At 54.5% G+C, this 23,361-nt stretch overlaps 1 protein-coding gene across 16 annotated transcripts in view; it reads right to left on the bottom strand.

Moving 5' to 3' along the window:
• Positions 1 to 23,160, bottom strand: part of ZNF185 (zinc finger protein 185 with LIM domain) — a 64,209-nt gene extending 41,049 nt beyond the window's left edge. For 7 of the 16 annotated variants that reach the window (XM_038588620.1, XM_038588627.1, XM_038588626.1 and 4 more), the window contains exons 1-12: positions 23,048 to 23,160; positions 9,134 to 9,212; positions 8,846 to 8,969; positions 8,414 to 8,479; positions 6,300 to 6,338; positions 6,117 to 6,194; positions 5,685 to 5,774; positions 4,703 to 4,789; positions 3,572 to 3,655; positions 3,219 to 3,260; positions 1,479 to 1,562; positions 912 to 1,001 (exon numbers count right to left, since the gene is read on the bottom strand). In XM_038588620.1, coding sequence (XP_038444548.1) covers positions 912 to 1,001; positions 1,479 to 1,562; positions 3,219 to 3,260; positions 3,572 to 3,655; positions 4,703 to 4,789; positions 5,685 to 5,774; positions 6,117 to 6,194; positions 6,300 to 6,338; positions 8,414 to 8,479; positions 8,846 to 8,969; positions 9,134 to 9,167 — 818 coding nt within the window. In that variant the 5' untranslated portion in view covers positions 9,168 to 9,212; positions 23,048 to 23,160. The remainder of the gene's footprint in view (positions 1 to 911; positions 1,002 to 1,478; positions 1,563 to 3,218; positions 3,261 to 3,571; positions 3,656 to 4,702; positions 4,790 to 5,684; positions 5,775 to 6,116; positions 6,195 to 6,299; positions 6,339 to 8,413; positions 8,480 to 8,845; positions 8,970 to 9,133; positions 9,213 to 23,047) is intronic. The other 9 variants (XM_038588622.1, XM_038588629.1, XM_038588633.1 and 6 more) reach the window with 4 other exon arrangements.
• Positions 23,161 to 23,361: the final 201 nt, after the last annotated feature.

Below are 23,361 nucleotides of genomic sequence, written 5' to 3'. Positions count from 1 at the left end.
TCAGAAGGAACCACCCTGCTTACTCCTTGATGTTGGACTTCTGGCCTCCAGAACTGCGAGACAATACACTTCTGTCCTTTAAGCCACCCAGTTTGTGGTACTTTGTTACAGCTGCCCTAGCAAACTAAGCCTCCATGCCCTATCAGTGCCCAAGTCCCATCAATGCTGCCTTGTGAAGAGCTCTCAAATATTTCCATTTGTTTAAAAGTTCTCAAGGACAAAAGTTCACACACACAGGGAGGATCAAGAGAGGAAGGCAGTAAAGAAAAGGGGCAGTCCTGCTGCTGGTGCAATGACCTCAGGCTGGCCTCACACTCCTAGCTTCCTCTGAGCAGAGAAGGTCTGCAGCCTTACTGCCCTCCACCAGACTGCGCTAGGGCAGGCAGCCCTATCTTTCTCCTGGCACAGAGGAGGTGGCCCCAAGGGATCAGGGTCACATACAAATGGTTGTGAGACTTGAAATGGGGAGGGGAGTAGGGGCTCACAGGGCATTACGAGAGCTGGAACAGTCCCTGAGGTCCCTGAAAGTGACCTGTAAGGACAGGCACTCTGCCCCTCTAGCCTCGGGATCTTCCCAGGGTGCCATGGAAACATACCACTTAGAAGACTTGGATTTGGTCACAGCTGCCAGGCTAGGCAGGAGCTTTAGACAGCAGCAACAACAGGGAGGTGGCGCTCTCAACAGAACTTAGCTCAATTCACTGTGAAGTACAGGGAGGTGTTGATTGCTCTCCATTTGCAGACAAGTGAGCACCATTATTTGCCCGGACACTCAGGGCTCAGAAATCAGAACAAATCGGGCCAGTCTGCAGTGAGGTCACCAGTGCTCAGCCTGCCCCTGCCCTGTGACCCCAGTCCCAGACCCTCCCAACTGACTGGCTCCCAGGCCAGAGCCAACTCATGGCACCCACCTGGGTTCCCAGCTCCTTGCAGAGCTGGGCAGACTCGGCATGCGCTCAATCCAAATGGCCCGAGACACTTTGGCTCCGCCTCCATCCGCACTGGCAAAGAAGGCAGCTGTGAGTGGGGCTGGGGACTGCAGAGCCTCCTTCCCCAACAGGAGGCAGAGGACACAGCTGGCAGGTTGACCTTGGACAACTTACAGCAGAGCTATAAACAAGCCCAAGAACGGCAGGGCTAGGGCTTCAGAGGTTAAGCCTTCTCAGACCCTCTGGTTAGCACATTTTCCTAAGATGTTGTGGCTGTAGTTGCATTCACATGACACAGATGAGCATTAAGCAGACAAGAGTGACATACTCTCTCCCTGGAGGCCAGGCTGTTTTGCTCCTTTCAGCCCCAGGACATCCAGCCAGACAGCTCTTACTGCTTTCTGTGCCCCATCTTGTCACTGGGCACATGGGGACACTGACCTGAGGCCCTGCAAGGCAATGACCTGGCAAAGGTTCTACAGTGACAATTACAGTGACAGGGCAAGTCTTGCGACCACCAGCACCAGGCAGAGATGATTTAATAATTACCTGCTTGAGCCAGGAGGGGATCTTGCTAGAGCAGGTGGGTCCTGGCTCTTCTCAGAAGGCCTGTCTTCATCCACCACCTCAACCCTTTGGGCAAGAAGAGAAACAGATGCACTGCCTGTCAATGTGGCATGCTCAACTGCCCTAGAGCTGGATGCTCCTGAAGGACATTCAGTGGTATCTATGGCTATGGGGTGGCCCAGTCTGGAGGCTCAGTGATTCCAGTTTGGGAGAAGAACAGCATATCAGGTTGAATAGTGTGCCTCCAAAATTCATGTCTGCCTTGAACCTATGATGTGAGCTTATTTGCAAACAGGGTCTTGGCAGATGTGATCAAGTTTAGATTCGGTCAGTCACACTGGAGTAGGGTGAGCCCTAAATCCAATGACCAGTGTCCTTATAAGAGGAGGGAAATTTGGACAGAGACACAGAGAAAAGAAGAAAAGAAGGTCATAAGATGGCAGAGGCAGAGGGGAGCCTGGGTGGCTCAGTTCATGAAGAGTCTGCCTTCGGCTCAGGTCATGATCTCAGGGTCCTGGGATTGAACCCCACATCGGGCTCCTTGGTCAGCCGGGAGCCTACTTCTCCCTCTGCCCTTCCCCCTGCTTGTGCTCTCTCTCTCACTCATTCTTGCTCTCTCTCTCTCAAATAAATAAATAATATCTTTAAAAATAGATGATAGAAGCAGAGATTGGAGTGATGTGTCTACAAGCCAAGGAATGCCAAGGGTTGCCTGTGGTCACCAGAAGCTGAGAGAGAAGCCTGCAACAGTTCCTCTCTCAACAGCTTCCAGAAGGAACTAATCCTGCTAACATCTTGATCTTGGATTTATGGCTTCCAGAACTGAGATACAATACATTTCTGGGGTCAATGCCACGCAGTTTGTGATACTTTGTTACAGCAGCCCCAGGACTGGTTGAACTTAATACAACCAGTAAGAACACACCATTATCTGTCACTTCCTTTGTGCTGCTATTACCCTTTCCTGGCTGGATTCCAGCCTTCAGCTTGCTGTTCCACTTCATGATGGATGTCTTCCTTGTTTACCTCAAGGAATATCCCAAAAATCCTACTGTCCAGTAGTTTCTTTTTTTTCCAGTAGTTTCTTATCTCTGTTCCCCAAATATTCTCCTCTCTCAGAAGATGTTCTGTTTCAACTAATGGTGACACTCCTCCTTGACTCAGCCGGAGTGTCCTAACATCCTGATCATCCTTTGTTGGACCCTGTTCACCCTTTAGGGCCCATCTCCAATGTCACTGTCACCTCCAAGGGCCTGGCCAGGCAGAGGCTCCCAAAGACAAACCTTTGGAGCCCAGCCCAATAATCCCTCCTGCCAAGGCATTGTCCATCCTGTCCCTGGTAGAGTGGGACGGAAGGGAACAAGTCCTTTTTACCCTGGTAGCTACTTTTGTTTCAAAACCTCAGAGGCCCTTGGAAACACTATCAGGGGTCAGGGGCAGAGCCCTGTTAGCAAATGGAAGTTTCCAGCCACAAGCTATATTCTATCAGCCAGATCCTGCCTAAACAGACCCAGCCATTGAGGCCACAAGTGCCACCACAGCCACCTAGTTGCTCGCCTGGCCTCCAGACAGAAGCCGCCAGCCCCTCCTAACTTCCCGTGCCTGGGTATGGTGGCCCCTTCCCACTCTGCACCTGCTTTCCACGGTGCCCATACTCCCCCCCTGCCGGCCCTTCCCTGTAACCAGCAAGAGGCTTCCCAGGCTTCCCTTGGTGACACTTACCTCTTCGCAATGAACGGGGCCTGCATCTCTTGAGTAGGGCTGCTGGAAAGGAAGCAGAAAGACAACATGTTGGACAGAATCCATGGACAGGCGACATCACGGCCACTTTGCCCTACAGGGTCCCGGGCTTTTCTCTCATTCCCACTATGTCACTAGTCCTGATGGCCGGAGCCAGACCTCTCTGTCTTGCAGAAGGTGCATGTCCAGATCCCTGAAGGTCCGGCTACGAGGGTTCTCTCAACCAACCCCTCACTTGCCAAAGGGACACTGGAGCACTGAGGAGAAGTGAGCCACACGGTAGCTGAGCTGGCCTAGACAGCAGGCCCTACTGTGTCTCCTGCTCTGCGACTCACCTGGCACTCTTCTTGGCTGCAGACAGAACATACGAGTGCTCCCGGGGAGCCGTCTTCCTCACCACACTGCTTGCAGCCTCTGACCTGCGGTGGCACAGGGAGGGGGCATCTAAAGGCATAAGGAAGACTCACTCTGCCAGCCCAGCCCAGCAGCTACGGGGCCACCCCAGGGAGGCAAGCACAGGAAGCCGAACGAGCACCTGAGCCCAGAACTATGCAAAGGAAACACAGAGACCAAGGGAAGGGCCGCCCACATTGACAAGGCCCAGCTGTGTGCTAGACACCGCCAATGCATGCTGAAACACTGAATCCTTACAACCCACGAGGGTGGGTGTTTAGTTTCGCCCACAACTTACAAATGAGGAAACTGAGGCATGGGGAGCTTTAGTGACTTTAGAGACCACACACTTAGCCAGTGGCAGAGTGGGCAGTCAATGCCCAGCAACCTGCCTCCAGCGCTTCTGGCTCTTGCCCTGTACCTCCCAGGCTCAGGGACCTCTGCCCTTTGGATGGCCCATCTGCCAGACCTTCAGCACAAGAGCTCCACAGAGTTCCCTAAGGCACAGAGAGCTCGACAGACATTAGCACTGGGGTCAGGCCCAGCCCATGGGACTTTATTTCCTTAGGGGCCAGCTGCTGCCAAAGCACCTGGGCCTCATTTGGGGGGCGAGGGGCACTGGCACGTCCAGACCCTGGCCCTGCCGCCCAAGCACGCAGGCCCTGCCCAGACTCTGTACACACAGCATACACAGAGGGCTCCTTCCCGGGGCCTATTTAGGCCCAATTTGCTTAGAATCCTTTTTAAGAAATTGATATGAAGTCCCGAAGCACCTCCCTCCCTATACTCGGTACATTTAGATTTGAGGCTTTCCCCAGACCCTTATTACCTAGGTTCTGCTCCATAAAGTGTTCCTAAGAGGATCCTGTGAGCTGGCCCAGCACTGACTGGGTGGTTCTGGGACTCAACAAATGACACCTGTTGCTGGCAGCCACATCTCCAGTAAATGGGTCAGCACTGACATTATACATGCTGTGAATTTCATCACCCCAACTGGCACAATTCCCATGTCACCAGTGCACACAAATCTGGGCCCCTGCCCTACCCGTGGGATGCCCAGCGGGCACCGTTACCTCCGTTTCTGCTCGTCCGACGAGAAGGGCACCTCCTCCTCTTCAGCAGCCCCAGATGCTGAGCTGCGCCTGACATTGTAGGGTGCCCTGAGGGAGGGGAGAAGGGTGGAGAATGCTGTTGGTCATGGCCCCCCGCCCCCTATCTCTGCCCCTGCTCCCTGTCACAGGCTGCCACCCTCGGCAGCTTGGCTTCCTGACTTCAACAATAGCACCTGTTGGCATTATTGCCTCTGAGCCTTTGCTCATGCCCCTTTTTCCTCCTCAAGACCAGCCCTCTTCTCTCTCCTTATTCCAACCCTAACTGTCCCCCAAGACCCAGCTCCAGCCTCTCCCCTTCTCCAAAATATTTCCCAGCTGCTCCATGTCATTGGATGATTGTGACAAGGGATATAAAGCAATATGAAAATGTGGGACCCCTGGGAATTACAGGCACAACCTGCACCTCTGGCCAGGATCCCCCCTCCCTGAGCACATAATGGGGGGGCTTCTTTGATAGGGCCCAGAAGGGAAGCCCCAAAGGTTTATGTCCAAGGAACAGCTCTGATTTCAGCACAGAATGCCAATAACTGATAGGCTGCCACAACCATCAGGACACTTAGGGTCATCAGGCCCCAACCCAGCCTAGCCTGAACCCCAGATGGGTGAAGAGGCAGCCCAGGAAACAGAGCCAATCAGCAGCAGCCCCAGAGCCATGACCCATGACTCTTTCTCCAGATCCACCGGCCCCTTCCATAAGCTTCTTACAGTGACTGCTTAGCCTCAGATCAGAAGTGCAATGTGTATGGCTATCCGACTTTCTGGGGTTTGTCACCCTCTTGGTAAGCTCCAGGTCACAGTGGCAACTGGCAGGGATGTCAGGCTGGTGGGACTGGCACTCCAAGGCCACACTCAGAGGCAAGCAAGCAGCTGCCCTCAGCAGGCCTGGTGTTTGGGCTGGTTCTCGGAGGAGAGAACTGAGCTGGGTGTGTGATCGCATACTTACAGCTTCTTGTAATCCTCGGTGGTCATCTTATAGCCAGAGGAGGAGGGGCGGGGTGGTCCAGTAGGTGCTGCTCTCAGCAGACCTGTAGCACTGGAGAGGAAAGGAGTCTTCATGTGTCCACTCTCAGGCTCCCTCTTGCTTCCTAATTTGGCCCAGGGGGCCCAGCAAGCATGTGACTGGTGGCCTTTCCTCTTCTCTCTCCAGCCGCCCAGACACCCAAAACATCTGTGCCATCCTAAGCAGGACCCTCCTGGGAGCTCACTGTACCAGCACTGCTCTCCAGGGCCCTGACCTCCACAGAAAGCCAGCTGCCATCTACCACCCCTCTTGCCCTCACCTGCCGTGACAGGCAGAGTAATCTCTCTGCCATGAGCTTGGCCTAGGCCCTCACATCTGGTGCTTGGCCTAGGCCCTCACCCCATGGACACACACCTTTTTGAAGCTCCATTGGCCTTGGGGAAGTGCTGCTGGGGTTGACAGGAGCTGTCTATGGGCTTGGTGAACACTCCCCTAAAAGAGAGCCCAGAAGAAGTCATCCAGTGAGCTCCCCTGTGCGGAGGTGGGGAGCAGTGTGGGCAGGCATGGGGAAGCGGGTGGGGTCCTGTGGTCACCTACCGGATGATGTAGCCAGTGGGAGCCCTTGCGCTTGGAGACCTACCAGGGAAAAGAAGGTATGAAGTGAAGCCAGGGTGCCCTACTTTCTCCTGCAGCCAACGATAGCAAAGTGGATTGGCTGGTGGGTGTCCAAGTGCGGTCAGAGTGAGGTGAGCAAGAGTGGCTGGCTGCTTCCCAATAGGGGCAGCCACCCCTTCACCCCACAGAGCGTCTCTTCTGCTTTGCCTATCTCTTTCATGCTACCCAGGAAAGGTACTTATGGCTGATTCTTCCAGGACTCGCTCAATATGGTCCAGGCTCACACTAAGTGCCTAGGAAGGTGTAGTTCATGGCTGAGCATTTGCTGAAGAGGAATCTCCTCCAAATCTCAGCTTTTCCCTGGCCTGCCAGGTCCCAGCAGTCCCTTGAGAGAGAGGGCTTTTGGGATTGCTGACAGCCCTCCGACCCTCTACTCTCAGGACTGCAGACTCCATGGTCAGAGGCCCAGGGCTGAGACATGGCAGGGAGCGCCCAAGGCCCCTGACCTGACACCTCTACACAGCCTCCTTTGGAGAGGTTCATGAGAGCCCAAGAGGTAGAACTAAAGCCAGCTGTCCCTCCCTTCCTGCTCCTTGGGACCTCCCTCTTCCAGCTCCTGAGATGCCCACATCACAGTCTTGATCGAAGTTTGGGACCAGAGGGCATGGCTGGAAAACGAACCACAGAGACTGGGCGCCTCCTGCTTGGGACAACTGAGGGGGCCCAGAGGAATGGCTGTGAGTTTGGGGAGCAAGAGCAGGAGACAAAGATTTGGTAGATGGCCCTTCTGTCTAGGAACAGAGGAGTTTAGGGCTGGAGCACGGGGTGTGGGTAGTGGGTCTAAGGGAACCCTACGTAAGCAGGTGGGAGGGGCATCAGAGAACCCCAGTGTTCTCCATGTTGACAGACCCTGTCCTAAATAGGGACAGCCTTCTGGAAGTAGCAAAGTTGCATGAACACTTGGGGTGGGACCTGAGAAAGAAAGGTCACTCTCGCCCCATCTGGCCACACAAAAATTTTTGGCTAAAGTACCTGTGCCTAGGAGAGAATGGGAGCCAAAGTCTATGTAGACTTTCAGGTCTCCCTGCTGTGGCCCAAGTCACGGTGCCCCAGGATGTGCTTTCCACATATACCCCCGAAGAGAAGCCCAGGGTGAGAACACCACCCAAAGTAAACAAGCTCCTCGCTGGGTAGCTCAGCTTCCAACCATCCTCAGGTCTTCCCCCAACATCACCAGCTGCAGCAAACACAACCCATGATTCACCTTTCTATGTTCATCTCTCCACTCGGGTCATGCTAACATGACAGTTCCCTGAGGAGTGAGCTGTGTTCTCTGTGCCAAGCCCAGGACCTGGCTGGTAGTGGGTGCTGAATCACCAAATGGTGGCGATGGTCAAGTCCACAGTAACCAGAAGCAGCTCCCGGGACTTAGCGATGAACTTGGACCCCTCCCTTCCAGCTGCTGCTACTTCCTCGACCAACACCCGAGAAAGGCCCTGGCCCTGCACTTGCTGCCAACTGCCAGCTGTGTAACGAGGCTCAAGCAAATGCCGCACTCCTCGGCCCTCTTCTCAGGAGCCTCAGAGCATCCCATGACACCGCTATGCAAAAGTCCTCAAAATAGAGAGGTGATGGCCTGTTCCCTTTGGCCAGCTGTCAAAAAGGTCATCCTGAACTTAGCAGACAGTTGGAACAAACGTGTGAGTCTCCTGTGACATGCTGATTACCAAGTGTACTCAGCCATCAGGGCTATCTATGGGAGAGGGTCACGCGTGACTCTCAAAGCTGCCTGAAGCACCTCAGAGATGTTGTCTCACCCCTTATGGGGGCTTCTCAATGTCCAGTAGACAGCCAGAACCATGGAGGCCCATTAGGCAGTCAGCTTCAAGGTCACACAGCCAGGCCAGGGACCTGAACCCAGCAATTCCTGCATTCCCTTTCCCAAAAGGGTACAGAGCAGAAAAGCCCGTCCTTCCTGTGGATTCGAAATGACTCACTGCAAACCATGACATCTCTTCCAAGCTTGGGCTCCTCCTTATCCCCTGAACACTGCAGTATGAGCCCCACCCACCAGCCATCTGGGCACCACCTCTTACCTGGCCTTCGGGACTTCCCCAGGGGATGAAAAGGATGTGGCACGACTCCGACCAGTGGGCAGCTCTCTGGGGAAAAAGGGTCGCGATGATCCGAAGCAGGTGAAGTGGGGTGTTGTAAGTGCACCTCAATAATTTGGCCCACCATTCCCATCTCACCTTCGCCTTCCCTGGCCTGCCTCCATAGTCCACAGGCATGTGTGTACGTGTGCACTCAGCACCCAGGGCTTTCGCATCTCATGACCTTGGTTGAGGCTGGGCCTCAGCTGTATTGCCTTCCCTTGCTCCGCCCACCCGAGCTGGCCTGTGGCCACATGGCCTGGCAGAGGTCTGAATGGTAGAAGCCCCTGAGCATCCCTGGGTACTGATGGGCCCCTGTGGGTCGCAGCCCCACTGCACTGCCTTGTCTCTGGCCTCCCAGCCTCCTGCACTCACAAGGTGTGGCCGTCCGATTCATCCTGCTTGATGATCCAGCTCCTGTCTCCCTTCAGCGTGGTTCGAACCTTCATCTGCCTGAGAACATTCTTGCGTTCCTCCTCACCTGGTGGTAGTGGCTTCCCTGGAGGGGGCAGGGCCAGGCAGCCTCAGAAGGGGCGCTCAGTCCCAGCACCCTGAGGCCTCCCAGTCCTCCCAGTATGTCGCTCTCACTCTGCTGCAGGGCTTGTGGCCTTTGCAGCTCAGGCTACACACCAAGCTTGGGACAAGAGGGAGCCCAGGCCTCACCTTTGGTGCCGCCTCCAAGAGCTGAGATACTCATGGTGCTTGCTCTGCAGATCCCTTCTCTCTTGATTCAGTGGGGCTCCTGGGGGCAAAGGCAAGGACATGGCTCGTCACTTTATACATTTATAATGGCTCACAGGTCAGCATGTGGTCCCTGACACACCAACAAACACCCAGATTGTGCCAAGCCCAGGCATGGGGAAGCAAGAGTTGGTGGAGTTCTGGGTGGTTGGCAGAGGCTAGGGAGTGAGCATGTGTTGGATCTGCCACTGTCAGGCGGTATATCCACCTGTCTGCCCAGAGCTGCTCACCTGAGGAACACGGCCTGGGCTGCCAGGGCTGTCTGTTCAAGAGATAGCTGATAAGGGCAGACCACAAACCCTCTTAGAGACCTCTGATGGTCAGATTCCAGGACCAGGTGACTGTAGGAGGGGCAGTGGCAGCTGTGGAGCCTCCACAGGGCAGGCTTCCTAGGGGCCGGCCCTGATGGACTCAGAGAGAGGAACTAGGGGAAGGGGGGGGTACTGAGGGACCGACTGCTTTGGGTTGGACCATCATTCTCACTCTTGAGTAGCTGTCTGACAGGCCTTGGGCTGGTCAGCTAACTTCTCCAGTTAGCCTCAGTGTCGTCATTTGTAAAATGGGATTTTACAAAGTCTGCCCTTCAGGACTGCTATGAAGGCAGAATGCACCAGGGTTCTTACAAATGTCTGGCACCACCCGGCACAGCAAAGAGCTCAGGGCAGTTGGACAGGAGCCAAGCAGTGGTGACTCTCAACCTATCCTCGCTGGGAGAGGGGACTGTTGGCGGTCTTCAACCTGAGGGGGTGCAGCTCTGTGTGGCTCAGGGGTTGGTTCCATCTCTGGGGGGGGGAAAGCCTGGGGTCCCTCTGCCAACTTCTAGCTGTCCTTGGGGACCAGGCGAGGGTGGGGATCTGCTAAGGACCTCCTGCTGTGCTCTGCTTTCTCTTCTTCTCTGTACTCCTGCCCTACTCTCCCTCCCTGCCTCTTCTCTGCCCTTGAGCCATGTGCTTCCCGCCTGTGGCCATTGAGGGGTGGCCCATCATGGTCAATGAAGGGGCTGGGGCGAGGAAGACAACTCTCCAGGCTGAGACTGGCCCAGCATTTCAGGGAGATGGAAGGTCCATGTGGTGAGTTTAATCCCAGCCCTGGCCTGCCACAGCTGGCTCCCCCTGACCTCAAGAAAAGGGCTGGAGATTCAGGCAAGTGGGCACGATGGGAAGGAAGGGCTGTGGCTCTGGCAGCACAGTCCTGAGGCAGAGCGGTCTTTCCCTTAGGAGCTGCCACCCTCTGAGCCCCTCCAGGGCCAGGCCCTGCTTCCAGCTGGCAAGGCTTGCTCATGTTTCCTTAGAGGTCAGGGGCACACTAAAATAGGTAAGGCAAGGGCCAAGAGCAAACCAAATTTGCTGCATCAGCAAGAGCTGGCTTTCCCATAAACCACACTGAATGAGCAGCCCAGGAGGCCCAAGCCTGCTGCGTGCCAGGAATGGCACCTCATCACAGCGAATGGCAGCCCCACTGCCCAGCCCCTGACCAAAGCTGCCACGTCAGAATTTGACTGAGCAGAACTCATTCCATAGGTGATCCTTGGACCTCACAGGCCCAACTGTCCCATCCCAGCAGCCCATGGAGTAGCCATACTGGGCAGGGCACACAGACAGAGTTGCCACCTGGGATCTTGGCCCTTTGGTCTCCTGGAGCTTTAGACTGACTGTGAGACCTTGGGCAAGTCCCTCACCTTCTCTGGGCCCCAGCTCAGGGCCTCCTACTGCTGAGTCTCGTTCCTTCAGGAACTCATCAGTTTCACCCTGACAAATCTGTTGCTCACATTGCCTGGAAGTTTTCTGCTAAATCAGAACCAAAGAAGTCACCTCCAAAATCAGGACATATGCACACACACACAGAATGACAGAGGCAGAGGGGCCACTGGGAACCCCCTGGCCAAAGGGGCAGGTACACACATAAGAGCCCACAGCAAGGGAGGCTGGAGTTGCCTTAAGTCCCATCTTTACAGCTAAGACCTGAGCCAGAAGACTCAAGGCTTATTGCCCCACATCACCAGGCAAAGAGCAGGGCTGATGCTGCATCTCAGAAGTCAAATGTCCTTTTTAGATGGGACAAGAAATCTAGAAGAGTGAGGAAACAGAGTCTTCCCATTGGATTGAAGAAGGTAGCTCTTGGAACAAGGAGCTTTTAAAATGATGAGCCCCAGGGGATCTCTGAGTGGCTCGGCGGTTTAGCGCCTGCCTTTGGCCCAGGGTGTGATCCTGCGGTCACGCGATCAGGTCCCACATAGGGCTCTTTGCATGGAGCCTGCTTCTCCCTCTGCCTGTGTCTCTGCCTCTCTCTCTCTCTCTCTCTCTCTGTGTGTGTGTGTGTGTGTCTCTCATGAATGAATGGATAAAATCTTTAAAAATTATTAAAAAATAATAATAAAAAATAAAATAAAATGATGAGCCCCAGCCAGACAGGTGGACACATGAGGTATAAATTCACGTCCCAGCTGCACAATGGGCTTTTCCCTCCTTCACCACTCCCTCCTCTCCTTGCTCCACACAGCCCTGGACCCCTGCTTTTACCTGTGCCTCATTCCTGCAGCTTAGCCCACATCAGCCCTCGCTTCTCACTTAGCTTCTGCAGGATCTCCACTGTCTCGAAGCCCAGGGGCAAATTCCCAGTCCCCTGACCCAGCTACTTTTCTCACAAATGCCACTCGATGTTGACATTGTGCTCCAAGAAGACCGCGTGATTCAACATCCCTGGAAAGTGGCCCTGCCACGGTAATCCCCATGGCTTTGCTTACACTGCTCCCCACCCCGCCAGAATGTCCTCCAACCTCTTCTGCTGAGCTAAGCCCTGCCCCTTCCTCAGGGGCCCACTTGTCTTGTCTCTTTCTGCTCCTATTGGGCTCTGCCCTCTTCTGACCTGAGTGCCTTGCACTGTTGATCAAAGTCTTCCCAGACAAGACCTGCTCCCTCTACCAACGTCATCAAGGACAGAAGCCAGGCATCCCCCTCACACTTCCAAAATGCACCTTGCACTGATTACCTGCACTGGAGGCCACCCCTCCTTGGACCCAGGTCTCTCAGACCCACCATTCCCCCCTTCATCCCCAATCAGGAGATAGCTGGGAAAACCTTCACTACAGACAGGCAGCTCCCATGCACTGCTGGTAGACAGGTCAATGGATGCCTCTTTTTGGAAGACAAATCTCTATATGTATTAAAAACCTTAGAGAAGGTAAGACCATTGGTCTTTCAGTTCCCCAATCACAGCATTCTCTCCTAAGGAGACAAATGTGAAAGCAGAAGAAAGTATGCAAGAGTGGAGACATCCCAGTATTGATACTCAATGGTGAAAATTAGGCAATAATCTAAATTCTTAACAGTCATATTTAAACATATTATGATCCATTATTCAAGCAAATACTATGTAATCATTATAAATGATATTGATATATAGTGCTATTTAACAAGCCTTCGTGTATATGGTTTTCTTATACAATTAAGTGAAAGCTTAAAAAAAAAAAAAAAAGATGTGTAGAGGGGGACCTGAGTGGCTCAGTCAGTTAAGTGTTGACTCTTGCTTTTGGCTCAGGTCATGATCTCAAGAGTTGTGACATCAAGCCCTGAGCCAGGCTTCACACTCAGGGCAGAGTCTACTTGAGATTCTTTATCTCCCTCTCCCTCTGCACCTCCTCACCCCTGCTCTCTGTCTCTATAAATAAATAAATAAATAAATAAATAAATAAATAATAAAATCTTTTAAAAAGATGTGTAGGATGGTGCCATTTACTTAAAAATCTATGTACCAAAAAAAAAAATCTATGTACCAAAAAAAATCTATGTACATTACAATGCACAGGGAAAGAAACATCTGAATGGATAAATACCAAAATATTTTGCTCTTCTGTGTATTCTATTTTTCCTATAATGAATGCGCATTGCCTGTGTGATAAAGACTAAACAAACAGGAGCTTAACCAAATGAAATGGGAGCTGGGGCTGTTTGGAGAGCTAATGATGGATCTCAAAACTTGATGCCAAGTGAGCCATGCCAAGGAAGGACTGGGAAGTGAGGAGCCAACGGATGCAGTTGGGGAATTCTCTTCCCTCCCCCAGGGTAGACATCCAGGGGGCATATGTGCCCTGGGCCTCTTGAGTCCCTCTGTGCTGCTCCGAGAAGACCCTTGCTACCCATGGGCACACACATGACTTCCTCCAGGATCCTGGGTCCTCTTTGCCCACAGCTCCCATGAGAGGGAGAACAGGCATGTGTTTCAGGTGTGTCTCCCACCCCCTACTTCTAATTTTCCTCTTCTTCTTGGCACTTGGGCTCCTTTCAAACCCTCCTTGCCCCCCTGGGCCTGACAGCTCACATCTTTGCTGTTCATCCCTAAGTGGCTTCACATGGCTGTGACATTGTCCCACTATCTGGGCCTCAATCTCCTCATCTGTAAAGTGGTGTCATGACACCAAGTTCATGACCTACTCACTGGGTCTCCTCCTGGTAGGATACCCCTAAGCCTGAGCACGTGTCACTGCCTAGAATTTGGTGCCAGCTCTTTTCCATCTCATAGTTTGGGTATCCTGATGTTGGTGGTTGTTCTCAACTCCAAAATGGTCTGTGAGAGTGCATTTCTAGTCAGGACAGCCTCTCTGTGTACCTTTTCAGTGTACAGCTCCTGTTCCTACTTTGATATGGAGAAGTCTCCTGGTACTTTAGGAATTGCCATATTGCCCTGCTTAGGGGCCTGGCCTGGGCCACCAAAGGAGCAGGTGGCTTATCTGCCACCTTTTATCTTAGCTATGCCTCATAGAACAACTCCTTGTGCCAACTCCAAGCAAGGCCCTACACTCACACTATAGCAGCCTGTCCCAGAGCAGCTCAGGACCAAGTCCAAGTCCTCCTGAGCAGACCAGGCCACCTCAGACACTAGATGGGTGCCTCCAGCCCACTTTCTTGGCTCTTCACACCCTTCTTTCTCCCTCTTCCATTAGCTTGCAGATGTCTCTTGGGGCAGATGGGGGGGCATCCTTAGCAAGAATGAGTGGGGGAGATGGGGACAGGCCCTCCCTAATGGAGATGACCTCCGAATGCACCTTCCTCCCTACTGCCAAAGCCTCTCAAAGACTTTCCAGCAACTTCCCAGGAAGGGGCCTCCGGCCCTGATTAGATAGAGAGGAGCAAAGAGCCAATGAGGGAGCACAAGGAGCCTGTTTCCCCCAGGCCACAGCGAGCCTGGTGTGGTCAGAGAGTGGAGCTGGAGCTGATGCCAGCAGGAGCTGATGCAGGCAGATTAGCAGGAGGGAGGGAGCCAGGGAGTTGGAAGACAGTGACGCAAATGCTTGGCTGATGCATAAGGAGACAGAGCTGGAGAGAGAAGCAGCAGGAGGAGGGGCGTCCCATCACCCCACAAGGACAGGGCGTGCTCTGCCTCTAAGATTAGAAGACTAATTCAGAGACAATTTTCCAGAATTGTTACCCTGTTGGACTTTCCATGTTTGGCCTGCCCCTTTTCTCAGGCAGGTTTCGCTATCATTGCCCTTGCAGCTATCTCCTTGCCAAATGACCTGGAGCCTCAGCCCAGGCAGCATCTCCCAGAGGAGCCCTCAAGTCCCACAGCCCCTTGACCAAGGAACACGGCCCGGTCCCATTGTTAGTCATACTGCACTAAAAATGTCTGCATTTTCCACTGGCCTAGAAGGAAAAGGGAACCATAGGAGGAGAAGAAGATATAGAGGTCAGAGAGCACACACAGTAGGCCTGGAGGGGCATCTACCCTGGTGGCCCTATCCAGCCCCTGGGTGTCACCCATCCTGGAGCCCTTACTCTAGAGGTACTGCTGTGCCCATGACGGCCTCCTGCCCCCAGGACTGCAATGCCCTCCCCTGACCCCCCAGGCACAGCTGGGACAGGCTGGCTTCCTCCACACAACTGGGGGAACACCAACCAGATGGCAAGGCAGCTGCGCTGCGAACACAGGCAGCCCAGCCCTTGTTCCAACCCCAGTCCCCGGGACCCTGGCCTGGGATCTTCCTGCCAAGAGCTTGTGTGAAAGATGGAAAGTCAAGCAAGTGGGTGGCTGGGGAATGGGGAGTGCTGGGTGCCAGGCAAGGGCCTCCTAGGCAAACCAGGATGGAAGAGGAACAAAACACCCTTAGCTTCACACACGAAGGAGCTGCAGCCAAAGTATACAGGTGTTGGGGCTTGTCTGAATGTGTGTGTGCTGGGCGCTGGCCATAGTGAGCAAGCATGAGTGGGCACACCACAGACAGAAGAGCAAGGGGCAGGACTTCTTTCCCAGAGGTGAGTTTTGACAACCTGTACCCAGAGGGCTGAGAGGGAGCCCAGCTATGTTTCCCTTCGTGTACCAACTTCCTGTGCAGGGATCCCCAGTAGGGATCACATGTAGTTCTGTCTTTTGGAACCCAAGCCCACACTTCAACTCTTGGTTGACCCCTTAGGTGTAAGTTAGGGATTGGCTCAGGAAGCAGTGGGATAGGACAAGAGGGCACAACCCAGAGCATGGCCCATACAGTCAAGCCCAGTGACCAAATACGGATGTGGCAAGTGACATGTAGATAAAGGCATCAAGGCCTTAGGCCACCCAGTGCATGGGCCCATTGCCAGGCCAACTTCAGCCCATGTTTGAGTAAAACTCTGTCCCTGAGCATTTTCATGGGGCTCCAAGGCATGGAGCCCTAACAGAGGCAAAGCCCCAGAATCACTTCAGCAAAAACATGAGTGCTCCCATCTGGGTCATGAGAGAAGAGGTGTAATGAAGAAAAGCCACATGTCTTTCAACAACTTGTTTCTAAGATGGGTAAACCCAGCCAGTTCTGATCCTTCCACTGGGCACTGTCAGGCAGTCTCAGAGAAGACAGCTGGCTTGGCAGAAGGAGACTCCTTGCTCCCATGGAACCTTGGCTCCCCATCATTGGGTGAGGGTGTCAATGACTAAACTATGGAAAGACAAAACCTGCAAGCAAAATCCCAGCTGTCATACCTGTATCCTCTTGCCTTCCTATAACAGCCTGAGTTGGGCTCTACAACCCCAAGGATCTGGGCTGCCAGGGCCCACGTGGCTCCCCAGGCCAGAATCCCTCCATGCTTCCCTTCTGGCACAACTGGTGATGGGGGATTCTGAGCATGGGGAGGATGCCCCTGCTCATTCTCACTGTCAATGTTCCCTTTGGACAAACGGCCATCAGTGGCCCCAGGATGTGGGAAAAGATGCAAAGAAAAGACCCTGGGCCTTAGATCCACTTTCCAGAATGGGCATCTGGGTCCCTTTTGGGTATGTTCCAGGCAAATGCCTTTGAGCTTCAAGGTAACAGTCCTCCCTTGCGCATAAATGCCCATGAAAGAGCCCCCTCAAACTTCTTCATTTGGGGGTGGTCTGGGTTACCATGGGAGGGTAAAACGAACGTAGCCAAAGTCTACCTGCTAGAGAACCCTACTTGCTACCTTTTCCCTCTAAGCAGTAGAAACAGAATCTAAGAAGGGGGTAGGAGACAATGCTTGTTCAGAACACTGTAGAGCCAAGCCAGCTGGGCTCATTATCTGTCATTTCATGGGTGGGGCACACTCATGGTGTTAGAGATGAGGAGAACTTGGCCAACACCAAGAAGGCACACATCCATGATGTCTCTTTCAACTCAGGTGCAAATGAAAGAGAACTAGACAAGGAGTCTGAGTCCTAGTTCTGTTAAAACAAGTCATGGGACATGTGACTTACTCTCTGGCTGAATTTGAAGTCCCTAGTCATGGGTGGGGGAAGGCATGAGATTCAGTGCTCCTCACCAGGGCATGGGACCCCATAGTTTTTTCAGAGCACTTCCCTTCTTGTTCTGTCTTCCCTCTAGAACATCCCCTGGGGTCAAAGGCCTAGTGTCTCAGGGAGTGCCCAGGCCATGGCTGGCACGTACTCCACATGCCAGGCTGAGAAAGGCCTGGACAGAGAGATGAATGGAGTGAGGCCACAGGCAGCATATAGCACAGAGTGTGAAGGGGCTTCAGACACCAAAAGTCAGGGAATGTGACCTCCCCCACCTGCTTGGGTGCCCTCCCCAATCCTTTCTGAAGGCACTTGGCCTAATCTCTAAGTTTAGACCCAGGCTAACAACACCCAGGCCGCCAAGGGCTGGAATGATCAAAGGCTTTATGAAGCAGCCTCCTGAGGCCAGACTTCACAAATGAGGACATTCTGATTTCCAGTGTCAGCATCTGGCAAGAGGACAGTACCCAGACAACTTGCTCTTCTCCAGGAGGAGTGGAGCGGGCAGTGCACTGGTGCACCTAGGATTCCCAGGATCCAGAGAGTCTTGGCAGCACTCCAGGAGTAGGGGGCCCTGCAGAGGCCCACCAGAGAGAGATGGCTGAGCAGCTGAGTCATGTCAGGCCCCCTGCCCGCTCAGCATGGAGCGTCCAGCAGCCCCAGTGGAGCAGAGCACCTTGACTGCACATGATGCTGCAGTGCCAGGAACTCCGGCATGGAGGCTCCTAGGGCAGGAGGAAGGAGGCGCACCACGTGGAAGAAAGAGCTGGAAGAGACTTGGATGACAGAGGGAAAAATGTAATGTGGAAAAAGAATGCGTGTGTGGGGGGAGAGTATTTGTAAATGTGCTTTACAGGTAAATGACTTCTACATGAAAGTCTGGAATTTCACCTTCCCCCAGCCCACCCCCAACATCCCAGAATCTAGACTTCTCGGCGTCAGTGCTGGAGGGCCCAGGGAGGCAGCTGTCTGAGGGTGTGAGGAGGGCCAGCTCTCTCCAGAGGCAGTGGAGAACTCAAGCCCCAGGGGGGCAAGGGAGCCATGGCCGAGGGGCTGGGACTTGTCCTGGCTCTCCTGTGCCCATCTTCTAGTTCTCTCCAGGCTGGATACAAGTGACTGCTTGGGGTGACTGAGCCGTTTCAGGGGTGGCTTAGCCTCAAGGGCCAGCAAGGGCTTCTGGGCAGGGCCTTCTGAGATGCTCTGTGGAGGCCAGGGGTCTGGGCAGGGCTAAGATGATGGGGACAGCAGAGCCCATGAGGCCTCACTGCAAATAGAACCCCTTGCCGGAGCCACCCATATCAATTATTCCCAGTGTTCCCAGGGCCTCCACCTCCCCTGCGGTGGCATGAGAAGGGACCCCGCAGAACCCTGGGCATTCTTCAGGGCCTGGGCTGGCTCTGTCCCCCACTCCTTGCACCCTTGTTGCCTGGGAAGCAAGGTGTTCTGAAGCCCATCCCAGTGGAGCAGAGACAGTATCCCTGTCTGCACACAGACACCTAAAGGGGTTGGAAGGGACTCAGGAGATGTGGGCCCACTCCCATCCAGCTCGACCAATGGCTTCCTCAGGAACAGCCCTGAACCTTCACTGTGACCACCTTCTCAGCCTTTGGCAGAGCAGGCTCGGAGACCAGAAAGTTCCCCCTGCCCCAACTTGCCTCTGACTAACATTGGCCAAAGATTTCCTTTTGTCCTAGTTACAGGTGATCATGAGTAAAGCTCAAGAGGAAAAGTGGTACCCAGCCCCCTCTCCCCAGCCAACAACACCTCCCACCCGGGCCAACCTCAGACAGGCCTCCTCCCAGCTATTTTCTCCCCTCCTATCCGCCCCAGACCCAGTTTCCCATACTCCACCCTTACCTATCACCACTGTCCCCATTTTTCTATAAGAATATGGAGACTAAGAGAGGAGAAAGCATTTGCCCAAGGCCACATTTTCATGTATTCAACAACCACTTATGGAAAGTTGGCAGCCAGGCTGGGTGCTGGGCCTACAGATAGACAGACAGAAGGCCAGAGCAGCCCTTCCAGGGCACTGCCAGAGTGCTACATTTCCCAAGGAAGTGCCCTCAGCTCAGGCCTCCCCCAGAGAATGAAAGAATGACTTAGGAGTTCACCAGGCAAAAGCGGTGTAACAAATCCTGGGTTTTTGTTTTGTTTTGTTTTGTTTTTTAGTCTAAACCAGGCACTGCCTGATGTAAGCATTTTCACTCGTTCTTGTGATTGGAACCCCTTGCCACGTCAAGCTCTCTGGAAAAATGACCTAGTCATCAGAAAATGGTGTGCTGAGCCAATGATCACAGGAACCAGACTAAGGGGTCCAAGGCCAAGACCACCACCAGTGACAGCCTGCAGCAGCATGAGGCCTGTCCACCACTGGCCCCAAAGGCCAGGTCTCCTCTCTGTCCCATGGCATGGCCCTGAGGCTCCACAGCCACTTCCACCACCACCACCACCACCACCACCACCACCACCACCACCACCACCAGCTCCACTTCTTGGCTCTCTCTTGAAGTGGGAAGTGAGCAGACTTCCCACGGGAAAGACCTAAATGGTGCTCCTGAAAGTGGCCTCTGGGTCCCTGTAGAATCCTGCACCTCTGGGATATGTGCTTTAGCTGGAGGCTCCTGCCTCCCCACATTAGACTTTGACAATGAGCCTCTTAACTTTTCATTTGCCAGGCCTCTCCACCCAGACCTGTCCCTCCTGCTCTCTCATCCCCACCCTTCTCAGTTCTCACTCACTGCTGTGCCCCAGAGCCCAACACAGGCCAGCAATCAGAAAACACTCACCAAATGTGCACATGCTCACCTGTGAGCCAAGGGAAACTGGCTCCATTCCTAATCCTCCAATGAGTCTTGAGCGAGTACCCCTCTGTGCCTCAGTTTCCCTCTTGGAAAAAAGAACTGACACCAGCCCTGCCCACCCCCAACCCCTCCAATGGCCACTCCTCCACGAACGTTACTGTCACTCAAGTGCCGCCATGTCACCTTCCTCCACAGCAGGGAATCCAGATGCGGCATTGAGGGAGTTCTTTGTACCATTCTTACAACTTTTTGGTGAGTTTTAAATCGATCCAAGATAAACGGTTAAAAATGAAAACGGCCAACATTAAAAAAGAAAGCAAATCAGATTTCAGGAGGCATCCAGAAATGATCTACGAATGAAGTGTGCTGTAGCAAATAATTTAACTGTAGGTAGATACTATATGCATCATCAGAACAGACTAGCAGTGATTTTTAAACCATTTTTTGCTAGGTGGGGAGCCCACATTCCTCCCAACCTGGCCCCAACCTCACCCCTGGCCACCATGGCCCCGGAGGAGGACACGGCGGTCCTGGCTCAATCTGTGCCCCTGGCTTCAGCCTCCCTTCTGTAGAGGTGACAAAACCGAGGCCTCCGGATGCTATGTGATGTGCTCGGGTTGCACAACTGGACGATGGCTGAGCTGGGGTGTAAACTCAACCTGACCTCTGAGCTGCTCTCTTACTACTGGGCTGTGAAGGCACCTCCCTGTCCCATCACACAGTCTCCCACCCTTCACCTCCCCGCTCCACGTCGTGAATCTCCGGCCAGCTCACGGGCCCTCCGAAACAATGATGCCAACCTCTCCTGAGCGTCATGCTCAGGCACGTGGGCCTGCCAGGTGCGCTGCCCCAGTCCTGCCATCAGGCAGCTCTGTGCAGCACAGTATAAATGAATGCAGAGTCCTGGGATCCCGGTGGATCCCAACCACAGGAGCCTGGGGCACCGTGGGGGTTGCTGTGCGGAGCTCCGAGTCATGGCAAACAGCTCTCCTCTCCTCCAACCACAGTCCTAGCCCACCCTGGGAGGGCCTGGCAGTGGGGGCAACGTCAGAGCCCAGCAAGTAGCAAGCAAGCTGGTGTTATGCATGAGCTGGCACCTTATGGGCTGTGGCTTGAAGCAAGATCCACACCAAAGGGATCAGTCACCCGTGGAGGCTGAGTGGGGAAGGAAGAAGGCAGGCTTCCAGTTTCAGAGTGCACTGAGCCCGTTTTGGGACTTTTCCTGGCATGCGACCGAAGACAGTTCAGGAAGCAGGTGCTGATGATGTCTGCCTGTCCTGCTAGATCTTAGGAGGGCACCCCTGGGATCACTGCCCTCAGGCAGAGGACTGTCTGAAATCTGGACCCCGACTGAAGAGGAAGTGAGGTGGGGACGTTTCGATGCTGGTGGTAGCTCCCTACTGAGTGGCCATCCATGTCCCCAGCTAGACTGTCACTCCCTGGGGCAAGGCCTGCATCTGATTTCTCTCCAGACCCCCACAGCCCAGCTCTGGGTAGAACATAGGTTTAGGAAGAACTGGCTTTGATTGCTTGGGAACAAGAGGGAGGCTAGACTCATGCAGCTCCAAAGGATATGTAGACCTTGACCTGGCAGCTGCTGAGCTCCTCCCCTTACTTCCAACCCCTCCTCCTTCAGGAAGCTTTCCCTGATCCTCCCAGTCAGAGCTGCTCCCTTGCTCCAAGCTCCCACAGCCCCTTGTGTTTATGCCACTCAGAGCTGCAGCACCTGACATGGTCACGGGCCACCTCTGTCACTGACTTGTGAGTCTCCGAAGGGTGGAGATGAACAGATCTGGAGCACCTGCTGTGTGCTGCTCTGGGTACCTTCCATTAGCTTTCCACAGCTGACTATAGAGCCCTCAGGCAGGCCGGGGCATCTGAAGTCCAGGCCAGGAAGGCACAAGCGCTGGGGCTGACAATTGATGGAAGGAGGGAGAAGGGCAAGTGAGGTGGATCTGCTCCTTCCCATCCTGGGATGGCCCACAGGTAATGGGACAAACAGCACAGGTACACCCAGCAAGCTGGCCCCTGGCCCATGCATCTATGCCCCAGCTAGATGCTTCTAAGTGGCAAGCAGGGCCTCGGAGCTGGCCTCTGGGCTGCCCCTGATTTTTCAGATGGGGCAGTGGAGGCCTTGGACCGTAGGACCCTCCCCTGCTTGCCCTTCCCCCTAGATTTGCCCTGCAGCATTATGTGAGCTGGTAAGCAGGGAACAAGGAATCCAGGGTCCTTCCCCACAGCCCAGGCTTATCAATCAGCCCAGGGCACCCTGCTTCCTGTCCCCAGCCAGGTACCATGACCAGAAATCTGAAGGACCATGAGAGGAAAGCAAGAGTGGGTCCAGGTTCAGGAGGCCTCAACCACTGCTGGATGGATGGGGTGTGAGGGGCTCTCTCTCAGGGTTCACAGATCGTGATCCGGAGATGCACAGTGTTCCACAACGTCCAAACTAAGTGCAAACAGCCCAGTGAGAACACAATTCCTACTGCACCTCAGATGTTCCAGAGCCCTGTTGCAGTCACACTGACCTCATCTGAGCCCTGGGTGGAAGGAGGCCCCGTGTGTTATCTCCTTGGACTGACGGAGCTGCCCAGGTGCCCCCCGCCCCACGCCGGGCTCACAAGTGGCAGAGCAGTCAGAGATGCTGAGGGTTCAGTCTTCCCGAGGCCAGGTATCACTCTGTCTCTCCAAAGAGGACAAGGCTCTCGGCTCCCCTGCCCCCATCGAAACAATTCAGCCACAGAGCCAGCTTGCTGCAGATCCCGTTGATAACACCCAGTGACACTTGATTCGGCGCCTTCTGTCTGGGGCAGCTACCATTCTGGTAGCCCTCCAAGGAGGTTGCCCTGTGCCCAGCACATGCTCATCACAAGCAACCCTCAAGTCCTCTGCTCTGGCCTTCAGGGTGAGCCAGCCTCTGGGTCTCAGTGTTGTTACCTATAAAATGGACACGGTGAACCAAGCTGATCTGTAGAGCTCTGACTCTTCCCTGCAGTCAATGCTCAGAGTACCCCGGCCCGGGGCAGTCACTAACAATCAAACCCCCCTCTTCCAGACAGGTCGAGGAGGCCAGCCTTTTTTGACTCTCTACCTTCCTCTCTTCGCTCATGGTGCAAACCAGAAAACCAAGTGCACTGTCTCCTTGCTGGAAACCCAAAAGGAATGCCTGGAGCCGGGGAGGGTCATGGCAGGGGAAACTGAGGCCCTGAGCTGTCCCTGCCGCCTGCCGGGGCAGGGGCCAGGAGCCCTCCCACCCCCACCCGGGCCCAATGCCTCTCAGCCGGCCGCCCCGACGGCGACTCGACAGCCCTACCTGGCACAGGTGCTCGGCTCGCGGGGCGGGCAGGGGATCAGGCGGGCGCGGGGCGCGGGCTCCCTCAGGTGGACAGCGCCCAGTCGGGCCGGGCCGGGCCGGGCCGGGGCGCGGGCGCGGGGCGGCGGGCGGCGGTGCAGCCGGGAGCGCACAGGGCGGCGAGAAGGCGCGGACTGGGCTCCACCCGCAGGAGAACAAACAGGTTTTCACCGGCGCCCAGTGCCTCGCCCCTCGCCCCTCCCCTCGGCCGGCCCCCTTCCCCTGCCCTCTCTTGGGGTAGGTAGATGCGCCTGGCACATTCCGCACATTCTCCC

The sequence above is a fragment of the Canis lupus genome, chromosome X (assembly GCF_011100685.1).
Source record: "Canis lupus familiaris isolate Mischka breed German Shepherd chromosome X, alternate assembly UU_Cfam_GSD_1.0, whole genome shotgun sequence".
In the NCBI taxonomy this organism is placed as follows: domain Eukaryota; kingdom Metazoa; phylum Chordata; class Mammalia; order Carnivora; family Canidae; genus Canis; species Canis lupus.
This window is presented reverse-complemented; position numbering and strand designations above follow the sequence as displayed.